Source organism: Pygoscelis adeliae, unplaced genomic scaffold (genome assembly GCF_000699105.1).
Source record: "Pygoscelis adeliae isolate BGI_AS28 unplaced genomic scaffold, ASM69910v1 Scaffold294, whole genome shotgun sequence".
NCBI classification, from domain to species: domain Eukaryota; kingdom Metazoa; phylum Chordata; class Aves; order Sphenisciformes; family Spheniscidae; genus Pygoscelis; species Pygoscelis adeliae.
The window spans coordinates 1885465-1901790 of NW_008824722.1; the positions used below are offsets into that span (position 1 = coordinate 1885465).

The 16326-nt window shown below is 56.4% G+C and overlaps 2 protein-coding genes across 2 annotated transcripts in view; one reads left to right on the plus strand and one right to left on the minus strand.

Annotated features, from left to right (window-relative positions):
- The window catches only part of ABCC2 (ATP-binding cassette, sub-family C (CFTR/MRP), member 2), a 19022-nt gene extending 5199 nt beyond the window's left edge, over window positions 1-13823 (plus strand). The window contains exons 8-32 of the mRNA XM_009323318.1: window positions 348-520; window positions 1129-1306; window positions 1797-2051; window positions 3118-3183; window positions 3700-3837; window positions 4182-4328; window positions 4626-4710; window positions 4801-4867; window positions 5060-5186; window positions 5334-5510; window positions 5614-5781; window positions 6083-6269; window positions 7127-7259; window positions 7699-7804; window positions 8067-8286; window positions 8763-8917; window positions 9875-10030; window positions 10133-10332; window positions 10973-11099; window positions 11511-11612; window positions 11708-11851; window positions 12126-12284; window positions 12553-12719; window positions 13073-13267; window positions 13694-13823. Coding sequence (XP_009321593.1) covers window positions 348-520; window positions 1129-1306; window positions 1797-2051; window positions 3118-3183; window positions 3700-3837; window positions 4182-4328; window positions 4626-4710; window positions 4801-4867; window positions 5060-5186; window positions 5334-5510; window positions 5614-5781; window positions 6083-6269; window positions 7127-7259; window positions 7699-7804; window positions 8067-8286; window positions 8763-8917; window positions 9875-10030; window positions 10133-10332; window positions 10973-11099; window positions 11511-11612; window positions 11708-11851; window positions 12126-12284; window positions 12553-12719; window positions 13073-13267; window positions 13694-13823 — 3762 coding nt within the window. The remainder of the gene's footprint in view (window positions 1-347; window positions 521-1128; window positions 1307-1796; window positions 2052-3117; window positions 3184-3699; window positions 3838-4181; window positions 4329-4625; window positions 4711-4800; window positions 4868-5059; window positions 5187-5333; window positions 5511-5613; window positions 5782-6082; window positions 6270-7126; window positions 7260-7698; window positions 7805-8066; window positions 8287-8762; window positions 8918-9874; window positions 10031-10132; window positions 10333-10972; window positions 11100-11510; window positions 11613-11707; window positions 11852-12125; window positions 12285-12552; window positions 12720-13072; window positions 13268-13693) is intronic.
- A 1265-nt stretch (window positions 13824-15088) lies between these two features.
- The window catches only part of DNMBP (dynamin binding protein), a 28808-nt gene continuing 27570 nt past the window's right edge, over window positions 15089-16326 (minus strand). The window contains 1 exon segment of the mRNA XM_009323319.1: window positions 15089-16326. This exon segment is cut by the window's right edge and continues 4 nt beyond it. Within this exon segment, the coding sequence (XP_009321594.1) occupies window positions 16147-16326 (180 nt within the window). The 3' untranslated portion in view covers window positions 15089-16146.

A 16326-nucleotide genomic window follows, 5' to 3' on the forward strand; every position in this document is an offset into this window, starting at 1 on the left:
CTGTCTTGCCCTACCCCAGATAACTTCCCAGCAACGAGGTCAGAGTGAACATCACTCTATGATCACCCCTGGCCTCAGATTCTTCCTGGGGTGCCTGATTTTTGGCCTGGGAGGTTCAGGCTGGTTTGGGGTTTGCAACAATTGTCTTTGGTGCACAAGAGAGGTGTTAGTACTGGGGGTGTATGACATGAGCAGAGATCAGTGAGAGGGAACATGACAGGAGGTAAAGCTAAGGCTTTATTCAGGATACCTGATCTGGGGTCTGTGGCGCTGCCCTGGAAGCATCCTTTCAGGTGCAGGAAGCCTGCACAACCAGCTCCTTCACTTCTGTGTGGGCTTCCCTCTAGGAGGAGAAACAGCCAAAGAGGAAAAAGAAAGGGGACTCCGGCCCTCGCAAGGATTTCCCCAGGGGTTGGTTGGTGAAAACCCTGTGCAAGACCTTCTGGCAGAACCTCCTGTTATCGGTGGCTTTCAAGCTGGTGCATGACGGACTTGTGTTTGTCAGCCCCCAGCTGCTGAAGTGAGTCCTTTCTCTCTGTCCCTGTCCATGCCCTGTCCTGGCTTTGCATCCAGCCCCACCACCTCCCTGTGTGCACTGCATCCAACCCCACCATCTCCATATGTGTACCTCTCCCAGCCCCACACCCTGGGGACTTTTTGTGCCCTCACCAAAGGTGTGAGAATGTGTTGGGTTACAGTTTAATGAAGAACTGATCTGAGCTGGCTGCCAGCTCTTATGGGTGATACCCTGCTCCCTGTTCCCTACATCCTTTGTTATGCAGTCCTGCTCTCTCCCTGGAGACAGTCCTGGCTCCTCTTTGGGGCCCTTCATGAGTCAGTCCAGCTCAGCCCAACAGGACCTGCCCAGTTTGTTTTGCAGAGCCGCACAATCTCTGTGGATGATCTGACATTAGTGACCCACTGCTGTATGTGAAATGCAGTGTCCCTGGCAGAACAGGGACACCCAGCAGAACAGGGGTCCCCAGCTTGCTGAGCATTGAGCCAGCTGTCTGGGGCAGGGTCTCTGCCACTGCTCTCGTGAGGATACTCTCCCTGTGTTGGTTTGGAGCATTCTGCTCAGGTCTGTCTCAGTAGGGCGGGGGTCTCATGGGCTTCTTTACCCTCCAGGCTGCTGATCACCTTTGTGTCGGATGAGGAGTCCTTTGCCTGGCAAGGCTACCTGTACGCCATCCTGCTCTTTCTGACGGCGCTGATCCAGTCCCTCTGCCTGCAGCAGTACTTCAGCTTGTGTTTCCAGCTTGGCATAAACGTGCGTGCCAGTCTCATCGCTGCCATCTACAAGAAGGTTGGTATGGCCCTGTCATCACCCCCGTTGGCTTCTTCCAAGCTGGGCTGGGGATACCAGCATCCATTGCCTGCCTCATCAACCTGGGGCAACTGGGGTGTGTGCCCTTTACTTCCCAGGAAGACACAGGGAGAACTTGGCTTTTGGGACACCCACCCAGTGCAGGGGACACTGTGGGTGCTAGTTCTGCCTGGGACCTGGGTGCCGCATCTGTGTGTTTGACAGCTACCAGGGGCCGCGGGAGGTTACTCTTCAGAGCAGCACAACGCCTAGGGCAGCTGCCGCTGGGATTCCTGCACGGGGATGTGTTTCTTTGTCCCCAGCGTCCAGTGGCTCCTGGCGTGCAGGCTGTGATGACAGCACCCGTGGCCAGCAGAGAGGCACCAGGAGCAGTTTCAGCCTGGCCTGCTGATTCCCAGCTCTGCACCATGCTGCTGGCAGCCAGGCTGCTCCCAGACCTGCTTGTGGTGACTATGCTTTCTCTCTTCAGGCACTCACCATGTCCAGTGCCACCCGCAAGGAGTCCACAGTGGGAGAGACTGTGAATCTGATGTCGGCTGATGCCCAGAGGTTCATGGACATGGCCAACTTCGTTCACCAGCTGTGGTCATCCCCCCTGCAAATTATCCTGTCCATCGTCTTCCTCTGGGGAGAGCTGGGCCCCTCTGTCCTGGCTGGCATCGCAGTCATGGTGCTGCTCATCCCCATAAATGGGTTCCTGGTCGCCAAGGCCAAAACCATCCAGGTCAGTGGTGGGTGCAAGCTCCTCCCTGGCCTCCCACTCCTGAGGCCCACTGTTGCTCCCCTCACTTGTTTTCCACACTCCCCTATCCTTCTCTGTTATGCTGCGGACCTTTCCCAGCCTAGGAAGTTCATCTGACTTGGGCTGGAGGTGTTTCTAGCCTGAGCCACGGGGTGGTCAGCTGAGGTGAGCAGGAGGCAGATGAGATCTGCTCTACCATCTGTTGTGGTTTAACTGCAGTTGGCAACTGAGTACCACACAGCTGTTCGCTCACTCCCCCCTCTGCCTCCCCCCCCCCGCCGTGGGATGGGGGAGAGAATTGGAAGAGTAGAAGTGAGAAAACTCATGGGTTGAGATAAAAACAGTTTAATAATTGAAATAAAATAATAATAGCAACAATAATAATGTAACAACAACAACAACAATAATAATAATACACAAAGCAAGTGATGCACAGTACAGTTGCCCCCCCCCCCCCCACCGATGCCCAGCCAGTCCCCGAGCAGCGGCCCCCCCGGCCAGCTTTCCCCAGTTTATGTACTGAGCATGACGTCCCATGGTATGGAATGTCCCTTTGGCCAGTTTGGCTGTGCCCCCTCCCAGCTTCTTGTGCACCTCCAGCCTTCTCAGTCGGTAGAGCATGGGAAGCTGAAAAGTCCTTGACTAGTGTAAGCGCTACCTAGCAACAACTAAAACATCGGTGTGTTATCAACTTTGTTCTCTCCTAAATCCAAACCACAGCACTGTACCAGCTACTAGGAAGGAAATTAACTCTATCCCTGCCGAAACCAGGACACCATCACAGCTGAACTTGAACAGGGCTGCGTGCAGCCTTGAGGACTGAAAGCAAGATATTACCAACCATAAAATAAAGCTCTAGCTTCTACCTGACAACAGGGTGTTGTTTTTTCCCAGGTTGTCCAGAGCCCCAGGGAGCCAAGGTCCAGCTTTGTGGAATGGCTTCTCTGGGCTCTGGAGCCCACCCTTCCCTTCCCTGTGGCAGCCCAGATGTATTTCCGAGGGTGAGCTGCTGTCTGGTTTAGGTGACCTCTGGCTCTTCTGTTTGTAGGTGAGGAACATGAAGAACAAGGATGAACGCATGAAAATAATGAGTGAAATCCTCAATGGAATCAAGGTGAGCAGTGGAGTGGAGAGCCCCTGCCAGCTGCTGCACCCCTCTTCTTGGTGCACTGTACCTGGAGGCAGCACGTCTGTATAACCCTACAGCACCAGTGTTACAGTCTAGCTCGGGACCCCTGTGTCTGGGGTAGCCAAGCCTCAGTCTCTGCGGTTCCTTTGGCTTCCTCACCTTTTGAAAGGTTGGCTGGGGAGGAGCTCTGGGTACCTGGACCAAGAATTGGGAGCCAAGAGAGGGTTTTCTGGAGGTTTTCTGGATGGCTGTGGCGGTGAGCAGGCTGCCATGGTGGCAGAGGGGCTGTCAGTGACCTGTAAGCTGAGGATGAAGGGAGTGGGAATGCTGTGGGGAAGTGCTATAAGCCATGGGGCAGGACAGGAGAGGGGAGATGCAGTGGCCAAACAGGCTTCTGAGCAAGCCAGGAGCTGGTGATGGAGGTGCTGGCCACCAGCGAGCTGAGTGTGGAGGTGGGCATTGCCGTGAGGCCAGCACCCGCTCACCCTGTTCATCCCACAGATCCTGAAGCTTTTTGCCTGGGAGCCCTCATTTGAGAAGCGAGTCAATGAGATCCGGGCACGCGAGCTCATGGACTTGATGAACTTCAGTTACCTGCAGTCAATCTCTGTCTTTGTGTTCACGTGTGCCCCCTTCCTGGTGAGTGCCAGCGGGTCTGGGGAGGGCTGCACCTTCCTCAGAGCTGGGGTTGGGCTGTGTCCAAGGGGATGGGAAGGATTTGGAACCGCATCTGGAGTGCTTCTCGAGTGAGGAAGGGGCTAGCTGACAGATGCCTAGGATGCAGAGTATGGTCCTGGCTGCTGGCAGGAGAGCTGTGGTGGAAAGGGGTCCCATCAGAGTGGTGAGACAGGGCCCAAAGGAGAAGGGAAGCAGGAAGGGAACAGGTCCGCAACAGAAAAACACTGCTGAGGTCTTGGGGGAGCATGAGGGTCTGGGCTGCACACAACCACACTGATGGTGGCTCTCCCTGCTGTCTGTCCTAGGTCTCCTTGGCCAGCTTTGCTGTCTACGTACTGGTAGATGAGAACAACATCCTGGATGCACAGAAGGCCTTTACTGCCATCTCCCTTTTCAACGTGCTGCGTTTCCCCATGGCCATGCTGCCCTTGGTCCTCTCTTCCCTGGTGCAGGTCAGACATCATATAGGGCAGGGGATGCAGGGGGATCTTATGATACGTCTGCTCAAACCAGCACAAGGGGCTCAGGTGTGTGATGGGCCTGGGCCTTAGACACCCAGGGGTTAGCGCACAGGGCTCTGCTGGCAATGGGATGGGACAGGACTCACATACGTGACACAGGCTTGGGGCTCAGAGGCTGGGGCTGGGGCTTGGGTGGGAGCTGTGTGCATGGGGTGGTCTGCTTACAGACCTGCCAGCCCACCCAGCTGTACCCCATGCCCACATGCCGTCCTCTTTCTGCCATGGCAGACCAATGTGTCGACTGAGAGGCTGGAGCGCTACTTGGGTGGAGAAGACCTGGACACCTCAGCTATCCACCACAACCCCATTGCAGGTAGGTGAACCTCCAGGTTAGTCCCTGCGGGTCATAGGCTGGCCCAACCCTGGTCTTTCCCAGCCCTGAGGGACGGCTCTCTGCTGACAGACAGCGCTGTGCGTTTCTTGGAGGCCACGTTTGCCTGGGAGCAGGATGGCAATGCTGCGATAAGAGAGTGAGTGCTCTGCGCCACGTTGGGGGCAGATGGGTGGGGAGAGGGAGTCTTTCTGTGTTGTTAGTTGGGGATGGCAGTCACCTCTCACAGTGCTGCTAGAGGTGAGTGCCCCAGAGACACTGTTCTGTGTCCCATGCAGGGATCGGCAGGTGACCTGGCAGTGCTGCTTCCTCAGCCCTCATGTCTTTGCAGTGTCACCCTGGACATCGCGCCTGGGAGCCTGGTGGCCGTGGTGGGGGCTGTCGGCTCAGGCAAATCTTCGCTGGTGTCAGCCATGCTCGGGGAGATGGAGAATATCAAGGGACACATCAACATCCAGGTGAGAGGAGCCGTCCAGTGCGGGGGGGCTGAGGGGCTGCCTGGGAGCTCAGCGGGGAGGCAGCAGGGCAGGGCTGGTCCTGGAGTGGTGGCTCAGGGCAAGGAGAAGCTGCAGGAGATGGCAGTGTTCTTTTGTCTCTCTTTCCAGGGCTCGCTGGCCTACGTCCCGCAGCAGGCCTGGATCCAGAACGCCACACTGAAAGACAACATCCTTTTTGGGTCAGAACTGGATGAACCCAGGTATCAGCAGGTCATCAAGGCCTGCGCCCTCCTTCCAGACCTGGAACTGCTGCCTGCGGGTGACCAGACAGAGATTGGAGAGAAGGTATCAGCCCTGGGTACTATGGGTTTCCCATAGCACCTGCAGCAGAGGACAGAGCTGTTGCCCTGTGCCAACCCAGGGCTCAGAGCGGTCCCTTCCCTTCCAGGGCATTAACCTGAGTGGGGGCCAGAAGCAGCGAGTCAGCCTGGCCCGGGCAGTGTACAGCAATGCAGACATCTACGTCCTGGACGACCCCCTGTCTGCCGTGGATGCTCACGTCGGCAAGTACCTCTTCGAGCATGTGCTGGGGCCAAAAGGGCTGCTGCAAAAGAAGGTGAGCACCCATGCCGTCCTCCCCATCACCCAGCCAGGCAGGAGTAGCACTGGCATGGTGTTGACCATCCAGGGAAGGCTGAAGTTGCTTGCTTGGGACAGAGAGGGGTTCTGTGGCTTTCACGTGGGACTACAGGAGGCAAGAGAGGCCTCATGGGTCCCCAGAGGGGTGCTCTGTGTCCCCATAGCCAGGCAGTGATAAGCAAAGAGGTCCCCAGGTAGGGGATGGAGAACCTGCAGGCCCATGGCTGTGGGGTGAGGGGTGCTCTGATGCTCACTACCCTGCAACCACTTTGTTGCAGACACGGATCTTGGTGACCCACAGTATCAGTTTCCTGCCCCAGGTCGATAACATCGTGGTGCTGGTGGCAGGAGCAGTGTCTGAGCACGGCTCCTACAGCACCCTGCTTGCAAAGAGGGGGGCCTTTGCCCAGTTCCTGAACTTGTATGGCAGCCAGGAGGAGGATGCTTCAGAGAAAAATTCTACAGGTACTGGGAACACAATGGGGCTGTGGCAGTTAGAGGGGCCGTGTGTGTGTCTTGGGGATATGAAAACCCCAAGACCTGATCCATCTCTCTGACCTGGCTCTGTCCAGCCCAGGCCGCAGCGGTGACCGCTGTGAATCCATCCCAACATCTGGCAATCAGTAGCACAAGGACTTTCTGCCTAAGATTTGCAGCCAGGCATTGTGTTGAACAGTCAGCGAAGGACCTGTCTAATTTTTTTACTCCCTATTTAGTCCGTTTATGTCTATAGCTCCCATAATCTTATGTGGCAACAGGCTTCATACCTTAGTGATGCTGGGGTGAGAAAGATCCTTTGGTTTATTCTAAATATGCTGTTGGATAATGTTTAATCTTTATTATGTCCCTCAGTGCTATGAGGAGGAGTGGTGTGAGGTAAGGCGGATGCTCACCCTGCCTGGGCTCAGCCCAGCTGTCCGGCTGGAGCCTGGCTATTCCCAGTCCATCCCCACAGGATCCATCTCCACCTGCTCAGACAGGTGCTCCTGAACTGGGGTGGCATGACCTACCAGATCTCTCCTAAACTAGCCCAAATCTCTGCATGAGGTCCCACCAGTGGTACTGGGATAAGTCAGCAGCAGGGACTGCCTCCATGCAGGCCTTTAGCCCTATGTCCCCTATCAGTTCACCCTCCAGCACAACGGATTTCTTCCTCCTCCTGCTGTACTGTGCTTGCAGCAGGGTTGGAAGAGGCTTTGATGTGTGGTGGTAGGACACAGCCTGGGGTGTGGGGTGGAGCTGAGTGCGGCAGAGGTGTGGTGCATGGGATCTGCTCTCTCCTCAATGCCTGACCCTACCTTCCCTCGTTCCTGTGCTTGTAGCTGTTGCTTTAGCTGGGGATGAAGAGCCGGGTGATGAAGACATTGAGCCTTGCATGGAGGAGGGCCCTGATGATGTGGTGACCATGACCCTGAAGCGAGAGGCCAGCATCCATCAGAGAGAGTTTAGTCGCAGGTGGGAACTTGACCTGAGCTCTCAGCTCTCTCCCCTGGCCCCTGCATTGCTTCCTAGGAGATGGGATCTAGGGGCTTCCCTGGGGGAATTCCTGCGGAGAAGGGGCCGAGAGCCTCCCTGCCTGCTCCTACCACCAGCTGGGCTGGGTCAGAAGCATCTGATCTTGCCTTTCCTCACATTAGTGTGTCACAGCCTTACTCTGTGGTCTTCCCTGAAACTCCTGCTGCTGGCTGGTTCTGCTTTTGGGGATGAGGGCTATGATTTCATGGCTGCAAATGCCTAGGGCTTCCACGAGGCTCATTCAAAGTTTCCCCAGTTAGGACATTATTTCCCAGTGGTCTCTAGCACTGGAGTCCCAGTGCAGCATGGGGATGGACCCCCAGGAGAGTAGGACTCATCCAGCACCCTGTGACTAACGGTGCCCATCACCTCCCTGCAGCCTTAGTAAAAGCAGCACCAATTCCTGGAAGAAGGCCCGGGAGGAGCCCCCCAAGAAGCTGAAGGGCCAGCAACTGATCGAGAAAGAAGCTGTGGAAACCGGCAAGGTGAGGAGGATGGATAGAGGAAGCACTGTGCTGCTCTGGCTCAGTGCTGTAAGACTCTGACTGTGGCTCAGAGAAGCCGGTGCTGGCTGGCTGTGGCCCCATTGCAGCCAAGAGACACTGAAAGAGACAGAGCTGCCTGGGAGCGGTGGGCAAGGTGGTGGAGGGGAGCACTGTAGGCAGCAAGGCGGGAGTCCCAGGGCTGTGCTGGGTGTCACTGGCCACGGTTTGCTGGGCAGCGGTGATGGGCTAAATTGGTCCACAGGTGAAGTTCTCCATGTACCTGCGGTACCTGCGTGCTCTTGGCTTGTGGTATTCTTTCTGGGTTGCCATGGGCTATGTTGGACAGTACGTAGCCTTCGTGGGGACCAACCTGTGGCTCAGTGCCTGGACTGACGATGCGCAGCGCTACCTGAACCAGACCTATCCCGTGGAGCAGCGAGACCTGCGGATCGGTGTCTTTGGGGCGCTGGGGGTGTCACAAGGTGAGTGTGGGAGCACAGGGGATCCCGCTCACCTCAGCTGTGCGGTCCAGAAGGGATATGGCTTGCAAGGCTTGCAGCCAGCAGTGCAGCGAGGAGCAGGGGACCCAGCATTTGTGTTCCTTTGCCCGCTGCTGCCTTCCTTCCGGCTCCTGGATGAACTGGGGACAGATATCAGTCTGAAGGCAGTATAAATTGCCCCAAGAATTCTGTGTTGCCCACTTAGGTTGAAGATCACTGTCCTTAATCAGTTTGGAGATAGTGCTAAGGCCCAAGGCTTTCCAAAAGGGGTAGCGTTCTTCCCCTGTGGTGGGACACAGTTACTGGGGCCTCCCAAGGAGGTGGGATGCAGGACTATCACAGTGGCTCACTGTATAGCTGCTGGCTTGGAGCTGCTTGATGTGTCCCTTAAGCCAAAGGGTGCCTGGGGCCAGTGTCACACATGAGCTGGTGATGACCGCCCTGTGCTCTCCTTGCAGCTCTCTTCCTGCTCTTTGCAACCATCCTGTCTGCTCGTGGTGCCACGCGAGCCTCCCAGGTTATGCATCAGCAACTGCTCAGCAACATCCTGCGTGTGCCCATGAGCTTTTTTGACACAACCCCGACAGGCCGCATTGTGAATAGGTTTGCCAAGGTAAGAGAACAGCCCCAACATGGAGGTGTTTGTTCCAGCAAGTCTGGAGAGCGTTGGGTGGTGGCATAACCCTGTTGCTGGGCACAGATGAGCCCAGATCAGGGCCTGGAAGGGACCAGAAGGACATGGTGGATGCGAGGCTGACTGTGAGGCAAACCACATCCTGGGCTATACTAGGAGAAGAGTGGCCAGCAGATCACAGGAAGTTATTATCTCCTCTGCTCAGTGTTAGGGAGGCCACACTTGGATTCTGTGTCCTGTTCTGGGGCCACCTGGTCAAGAGGGATATGGAGAAACTGAAGAGGGTCCAGAGTAGATTACCAAGAGAGGCAGGAGCCTAGAGCTCATGTCCTTCTGGTTATGGACTCTCAGCAAAATATACAGTCTTTGCTATGTAAATGAAGCTCATAAAGAGAAAACGAGAAAGGACGGAGAATGCAGAGAGGTAGTTTCAAGTGTGCTGCCACTCCACTTCTTCCTTTGGTGTCATCTCTTGACTTTTGGGAATAAAAATCTCTCTTGAGATCAAGCCTGTGAGCCTGCTGGATTTACTCTGAGATGAGGGAGTATGTGGTGCCCAGCTAGGAGAGGGATGATGGCCAACTGGAGACCTGGGTGCACCTGCATGGACCTGGAGTCAGCCCTGTCCCTCTTTCTGCCTCAATTCCTGCTCCTGCATCCTGGGTTCAGACGAAAAGGCAGTTCCCAAAGCTGGTCAGTGCAACAGGGGAATAATATAGAAAGCTTCTCTGTTAAATCAGCTGTTCCCAAGCTAAAAGCTGTGGCCTTAAAAGGGGTTGTGATCCTAACACCAACTCAATGTCATCCAATATTTTTGCAGGTTTCTGGCACTGTGTTACCACACGAGTGTAGGAACGCTGTATGTGTGGGGCCTTCGGGTTTCTCCCTCTCTCTGGGGTCACTGACTGCTTCTCCACACTTCTTTGTATGCTCCAGGACATCTTCACGATAGATGAGACCATTCCCATGTCCTTCCGCAGCTGGCTCTCTTGTTTCATGGCCATCATTAGCACATTGCTCATGATCTCCCTGGCCACCCCATTCTTTGCTCTCATTATCATTCCCTTGAGCATCTTCTACTACTTTGTGCTGGTGAGTAACTGAGGCTTGAGAGAAGCTTCTGCCCTGCTTAGAGCAGTATCTTTGTCGCTGCCGGGCTTTGTGTTCGTAACCAAGCTGTGTTCCTCATTTCAGCGCTTCTATGTCTCTACGTCACGCCAGCTACGGCGTCTGGACTCTGTAACTAGGTCTCCCATCTACTCCCACTTTGGTGAGACAGTGTCAGGCCTTTCCGTGATCCGGGCTTACGGACACCAAGAACGGTTCCTGCAGCAAAATGAGAGCACCATGGACATCAATCAGAAAAGTGTTTACTCCTGGATAGTCTCAAATAGGTGAGTTTTTCTCCTTATGCCACAGCACAGCCTGCAGCACCTCTGCCCAGGGGCTTCTGGGTCCTGAGGGAGGTCCCTGAGGTGCTGCAGTCCTCCGTCTTGATCTCAGGACTGAGGGTCTGTGTAGGAACGGGGGGAGCTTGGGGTAGGAACACCATCTGTGGGAAGGAGACATTTTAGGGTGATTTTGAAAGCCAGAGTGTGGCCCCCTAGAAGTGTCCAGAGCCTGGGCAGGGTGAGTTGTGCTGTCAAAGGCTGAGATGCTCTTGGTGGGTTCTGGGAAGAGACTGGTGCTCCAGGCCAGGTGAGAGTGTGGTGGGGGCAGTATCTGGTGTTGACGTGTTACTGGGTAGATATTTTGGGTGTGTGAGTGTTGTACAGCTGGGGCTCCTCAGATACATGGCATTACCAGCACAGGAGGTTATGTCTGAGACGCAGGGGCTGACAGATAAAATGAACCTGCTTGCAGCATTGGCTACAAATCACATGATGTGTAGGTGTAGGTACCATGTGTACAGCACAGGGCTCAGGGCTGGGTGCACGGGGATGCTGGTGGGGTGCTGGTCTCGCTGGTGGGCCTTGTGTTGGGCGCAGGCAGACGTCCCTCCCACCGTCCCTCAGCCGTGCTTTCCTGGTGCAGGTGGCTGGCCATCCGTCTGGAGTTCGTTGGGAGCCTGGTGGTCTTCTTCTCTGCACTGCTAGCTGTGATTTCAAAGAGCACTTTGCAGGGCGGCATCGTGGGTCTTTCTGTCTCTTCTGCCCTCAACGTGAGTCGATGAAAGCTTTTTCTTATTCCAGGGCAGGGCTGTTTCTAGGAGCAACACCCTGATGGCTCTGGGCTGGCTACAGGATGCTGCCTTGCCTCCAGCTCTGATCCATGGAGAGGGGATTAGCTGGGGTGTCCCATCACCTCGGGGAGCTGGTACGGAGCCAGGGGAGCACACATCCCAGTGTGAGGGGGATGCTTGCTGCTGTGGGGAGGAGCGCATTCCCACTGTGGACCAGAGATGCTGCAGCAAAGCTTTTGAAGGGCTAGGGAGAGGGGGCTGTGGCTGGGGAGTGGAGAGTTAGGGGCCAGGCCAGTGATGCTCGTTCCTAGGCTGAGTCCCTGAGCTGAGGTGGGAGGTGGTTGTTCCTGGGTCCTACTGAGCTCTTCATCCTCTGGCTCTGCCACGCAGGTGACCCAGACACTGAACTGGCTGGTGCGGACCTCTTCGGAGCTGGAGACAAACATTGTGGCTGTGGAGCGGGTACACGAGTACACAAAGGTGAAGAACGAGGTGAGGAGACCAGGGTCCAGGTAAACACCTGCTGCACAGCTTGGTGCTAGCCAGCATGGCAGGGTGCAACCCCCCTAACACTCCTGTGCCCCCAGGCTCCGTGGGTGACAGAAAAGCGTCCACCTCGTGGCTGGCCCAGCAAAGGCGAGATCCAGTTCATTGACTACAAAGTTCGTTACCGACCTGAATTGGAGCTGGTTCTTCAGGGGATCACCTGCAATATTGGGAGCACCGAGAAGGCGAGGACCTCTGCGTCTGCCCTCACTACACCCTTTCCGTAGTGACACGGTGTTAAAGTTGTTTCTGCCCTCTTAGCTTCAGTCTGTGGGCTGGGGAGGGATGGTGATGGGACGTGGCTCCTGGGGACTCAAGCTGTGGGGCAGGGACCAAAGGAGACGGTCTGGGAGATGGTGATTGCAGATGCAGGGCTGGAAGGCCCACCAGACCAAGGCAGAGAGCATCTGCCCTGTTTTCTTCAACCCTGTCAGCTGGTCTAAATAGCTGCTTCCACAGGTTGGCGTTGTGGGCCGGACCGGGGCTGGAAAATCCTCCCTCACCAACTGCCTCTTCCGGGTGTTGGAGGCCGCTGGAGGGACGATCATCATCGACGAGGTGGATATAGCGACGATCGGCCTCCACGACCTGCGCCAGAACCTCACCATCATCCCCCAGGTGAGCTGACCCCACCTTCCCGCGTCCCACTGCTGCACATCCTCCCCAGGCTCTGTTCCCTGGGCGACGCATTGCCCCTAGCGCATCCCTGGGTGCTGCGGAGAGTCCAAGGGCCTGTGAGCATGCCGTCGCCACCTCCCCTGCCCAGCTGCAGGCAGCAGGGCGGGCAGGCTGTGGCCAAACTCGGGGGCCTGGAGCAGCTACAGCAGCTACATTCAGCCTTGCTGAATGGCCGTGGCATGGCTGAACACGGTGCTGTCCCTGGCAGGACCCCGTCCTCTTTACTGGCACCCTGCGGATGAACCTGGACCCTTTTGACCAGTACACAGACAAGGAGGTCTGGAAGGCCCTTGAGCTGGCCCACCTGAAGACATACGTGCAAGACCTTCCCAAGGGGCTGCTGCATCTTGTGAGCGAGGGAGGGGAGAACCTGAGGTGAGTGGAGCATGCCCAGCTCCCTTCCCTTCCCCCCGGTCCCACGGGAACAGCAGCCTCCAGCAGAGTGGCTGTCCAGGGACAAGGGCACGTAAGCTTCTGGGAGTGAAGGTGGGAGAAAACGGTCCGGGAGACAGGGCTGTCAGGGAGCCAGCGTGAGCCAAGCCTTCCATGGCGGCCCAGAGAACAAGATGCTGAGGGATGTGGTGCTCAGGGTGGCAGATGATCAGCTGGGGCAAGGCCAGGGAGGGCTGGGCAGGCACCGTGTTGGGGTAGGGGCAGCGTGGTGCGGTAGGCTTGCAGAAGCCATGCTGGTGTCTGCCTAGTAACTCATGTTCCCCACCTCATCCCAGTGTTGGGCAGCGGCAGCTTTTGTGCCTGGCCCGGGCCCTTCTCCGCAAAGCCAAGATCCTCATCCTTGATGAAGCAACAGCAGCCGTAGATCTGGAAACTGATCATTTAATCCAGACAACGATCCGGAGTGAGTTTGCTGCCTGCACTGTCCTTACCATCGCCCACCGCCTCCACACCATCATGGACAGCAACAGGTACCGTGGGGCAAGGGGAACGGGGCTCTGGACTGCGAGGGTGGGGCAAGAGGTGGCCAGCAGCAGAAGCAAGGATGCAGCCAGAGGGGCAGGGGTGGATGCAGTGCCCGGGACAGCAATATACAGAGCTTCTAAGGAGAGTGGAGGGATGGGACGGATGGCCATGCCATAGTTATGCCTTCATGGGGAGAAACATTTTTGGGGATCCTTCTTTACAGCAACAGTCCTTAGAGGAGTTGTTGACACCTTATGTGTGTCACCCCGCCAGCACAGGGAGGAGAGCTGTGCCCTCACCTCTGTGCTGAGAGGTGAACCACATAACGTGGCTGTAGGAGGAGTGAGGGTTGGTGGGGCTGTAGTGCTGGCACCAGCAGCGCTATCGGCTCAGATCCTGGGAGCTCAGGCCTTCTTGTTCCCTGCTGTCAGGGTGATGGTGCTGCAGGCTGGGAGGATTGTGGAATACGACAGCCCCGAGGAGCTGCTCAAGAAGCAGGGTGTCTTCTCCGTGATGGCAAAGGACGCTGGCATCATGAATACAGAAACCACCATGCTGTAGGTGGAGCGGAGCAGCGTGCGGGCGTGTGCATGGGCAGCTCTCTCCTGCTGGCACTCAGGAAGCAGCGGGGCTGCCCAGGAATTTGTGTCTCTGCAGCTGGGAAGCAGAGAGGGTGGCTTCTCTGGCTGTCAGGGAGAGAGGATCTGGACTTGAGTGAGCTGTTAACCTTGCTACCACACCCTGCCTGCTGTGCACACGAGGGTCTGGAGCTGCATAATTTATTCCAGTATAGAGGGGAAAATTTATCTGTCAGGCAGGGGGGCCATGGCCCCCTGGGGTTCTTAGTTTTTGTACTTCACCGTGCCAGGGAAATCTAGCTGAGAGATGCTGTAGCACTATGGAATGAAATTGTTTAATCTAAGGCTGAATGTTATAATTTATTTACTTTTTGTAACTGTTTCTAGTCTTCCAACTAAAAGTTTGACTTCAAGGCATGCTAAATAAGCCCCAGTTTACCTTTAAACCTGGCTAGTGTTTGGAGGAAGCTGGTAACACAGGTTCTGCAGACACACGTGGGTGGGGAGTCCAAATCGAGTGGCACAGCTCTACCCAGGCACGAACACTACTCTCCGACAGTGGAGGTGGAGAAGCCAGGGCCTGCCTGCCTTCCCTACGGCTACAGCTCCCTTTGATTGTAGCGCAAATAAATGAGGCAGTCCCTGGGGCTATCGTAACCGCTAGTGGGGCAGATTTTGGGCTGTGGCTCCAGACTATAAACCTGATTGTGGCAGAGACAAGCTGGAGAGGTGCAGGCACACGTGCATGCTACACTGATGTGCACACATGTAACACACACAAAGCACGGTGGTTACTGGTGACAAACTCTTGACCCTTCTCTGTTCTTGGGCATGAAAGCCAGGAGCTGTAGCACTGACATTGGCTGCTGGCATGCCCATGTGCACACTGCTGCTGCCTACCCACTTAGAGCAGAGCAAACCCCTTCACCCCGCTGGTGGCAGGAGGGACACAAGCCCCCGCAGCCCCAGCTGAGTCATGTAACACATATGGGGGGGGCGGGGGTGAAGGGCAGTGCAATCACTTCATCTTAATGAATAACTTCCCTGTGAGGGTTTCCTAGTGCCTGAGCTGCAGCTGGCACAAACACCAAGGCAGAAGCATGCTGGACCCCACAAAAAGGTAAATGTTCTTCCTGGTCCTGCAGGGTCTGCATGAAGTCTGTGGGCTTTGCCCCTCAGCCCAGCACTGGCCAGGCACTCCTCCCAGCTCTCCTGACACTTGCACAGGCACCTCCTATACACGAGGGCAAATCTTTATTTACAGAGCAGCAGTACAGGGGATACAAACATCATCCCAGGAGAAGGGAGCTTCCCTCCTTCAGGGCATGGCAGCAGTGGGTAAGACACATCACCCCGGCAAAGGGCACAACATCCTTCCCAGGGAGGACCTTGCCCTCCCAGAACATCAGCACTGTCTCCAGCGCCCTGCAGGAAAGCGCAGGTGAGGCAATCCTGGTCAGAGCCCCCAAAAAATCAGGCTGGAAGACAGCCTGTGCTTTGCCTTCTGCCCTGCCCCAGCCCAGAGCAGCCAGGTGGGCATGTCAGTGCAAAGACGGGTCTTGGGCACTGGAGATACTGTGCTGACAAGGGAAGATGGCATTCTGGGCCTCCGGCTCACCTGGAAGTTGAGAACCCGATGGCTGCTCCTAGGAGCAGAGCTTGGAAATGCCCGAGCCCCTGTGAGACCAAACACGGGGATGAAGCACCTGCTGGGGGCTCTGCTGTGGAGGCTTTTGGAGGCCGGGCCCATCCCAGCCCTGGAGCTCAACTACTCCCAGCGAACCTCAGAGCCGCTTCCCCAGGCAGTGTGTAGATATCCCACCCTGAGGTCCTGCACAGACAGGTGAGACCAGGCTCCTGCTGCTACTGCTGAGAAGGCACAGGGAGAACGTTCACAGGGCCTGGGTTGCTTTTAACACTACTTGGCTAAAGACGGACTCCAGAAACTCAGCATTAGCCTTCCACAATTTAAACCCACAGCAGCTTCTCAGCCTTGGTCAAGCCTTACCCTCCTGAGCCACGGTCCCAAGCTTTGCTCCCCTGCTCCTGGCTGGACACAGGAGGCTCAAATAGCACAGGTGAACTCGCCCCTGCCCTCACACAAGCTGCCTGTTCCTGCCTGTCCTGCCAGCCCACCATCCTCCTCCCAGTGGCAGCCAACGTGGTGGGGCCCAGGACCGCTGCACGGCTACGAGGAACGTGGCCTCAGGGCAAGCAGTGGAGGCTGCAGGGCTGGCCGACCTCCCCGAGGCCCCTGGCAGTCCCCGCAGGAACAAGGCACGGGGTGCAGGCTCCTGCCTGCCGCCTCACGTGTACTCTGTCTTCCGGATGTAACTGGAGGGCACGTAGCCCTGCTTCCCATGTGCCTCGGCCAGCCACCACTCCCGATTGCCCGTGATGTCCTCAAACTGCAGGATCCTGAGTCTCTGGTTAGCTGACACGCTCAGCTCGTTGGTGTTCCGGCCTTTGAAGGTGTAGAGAGCGTA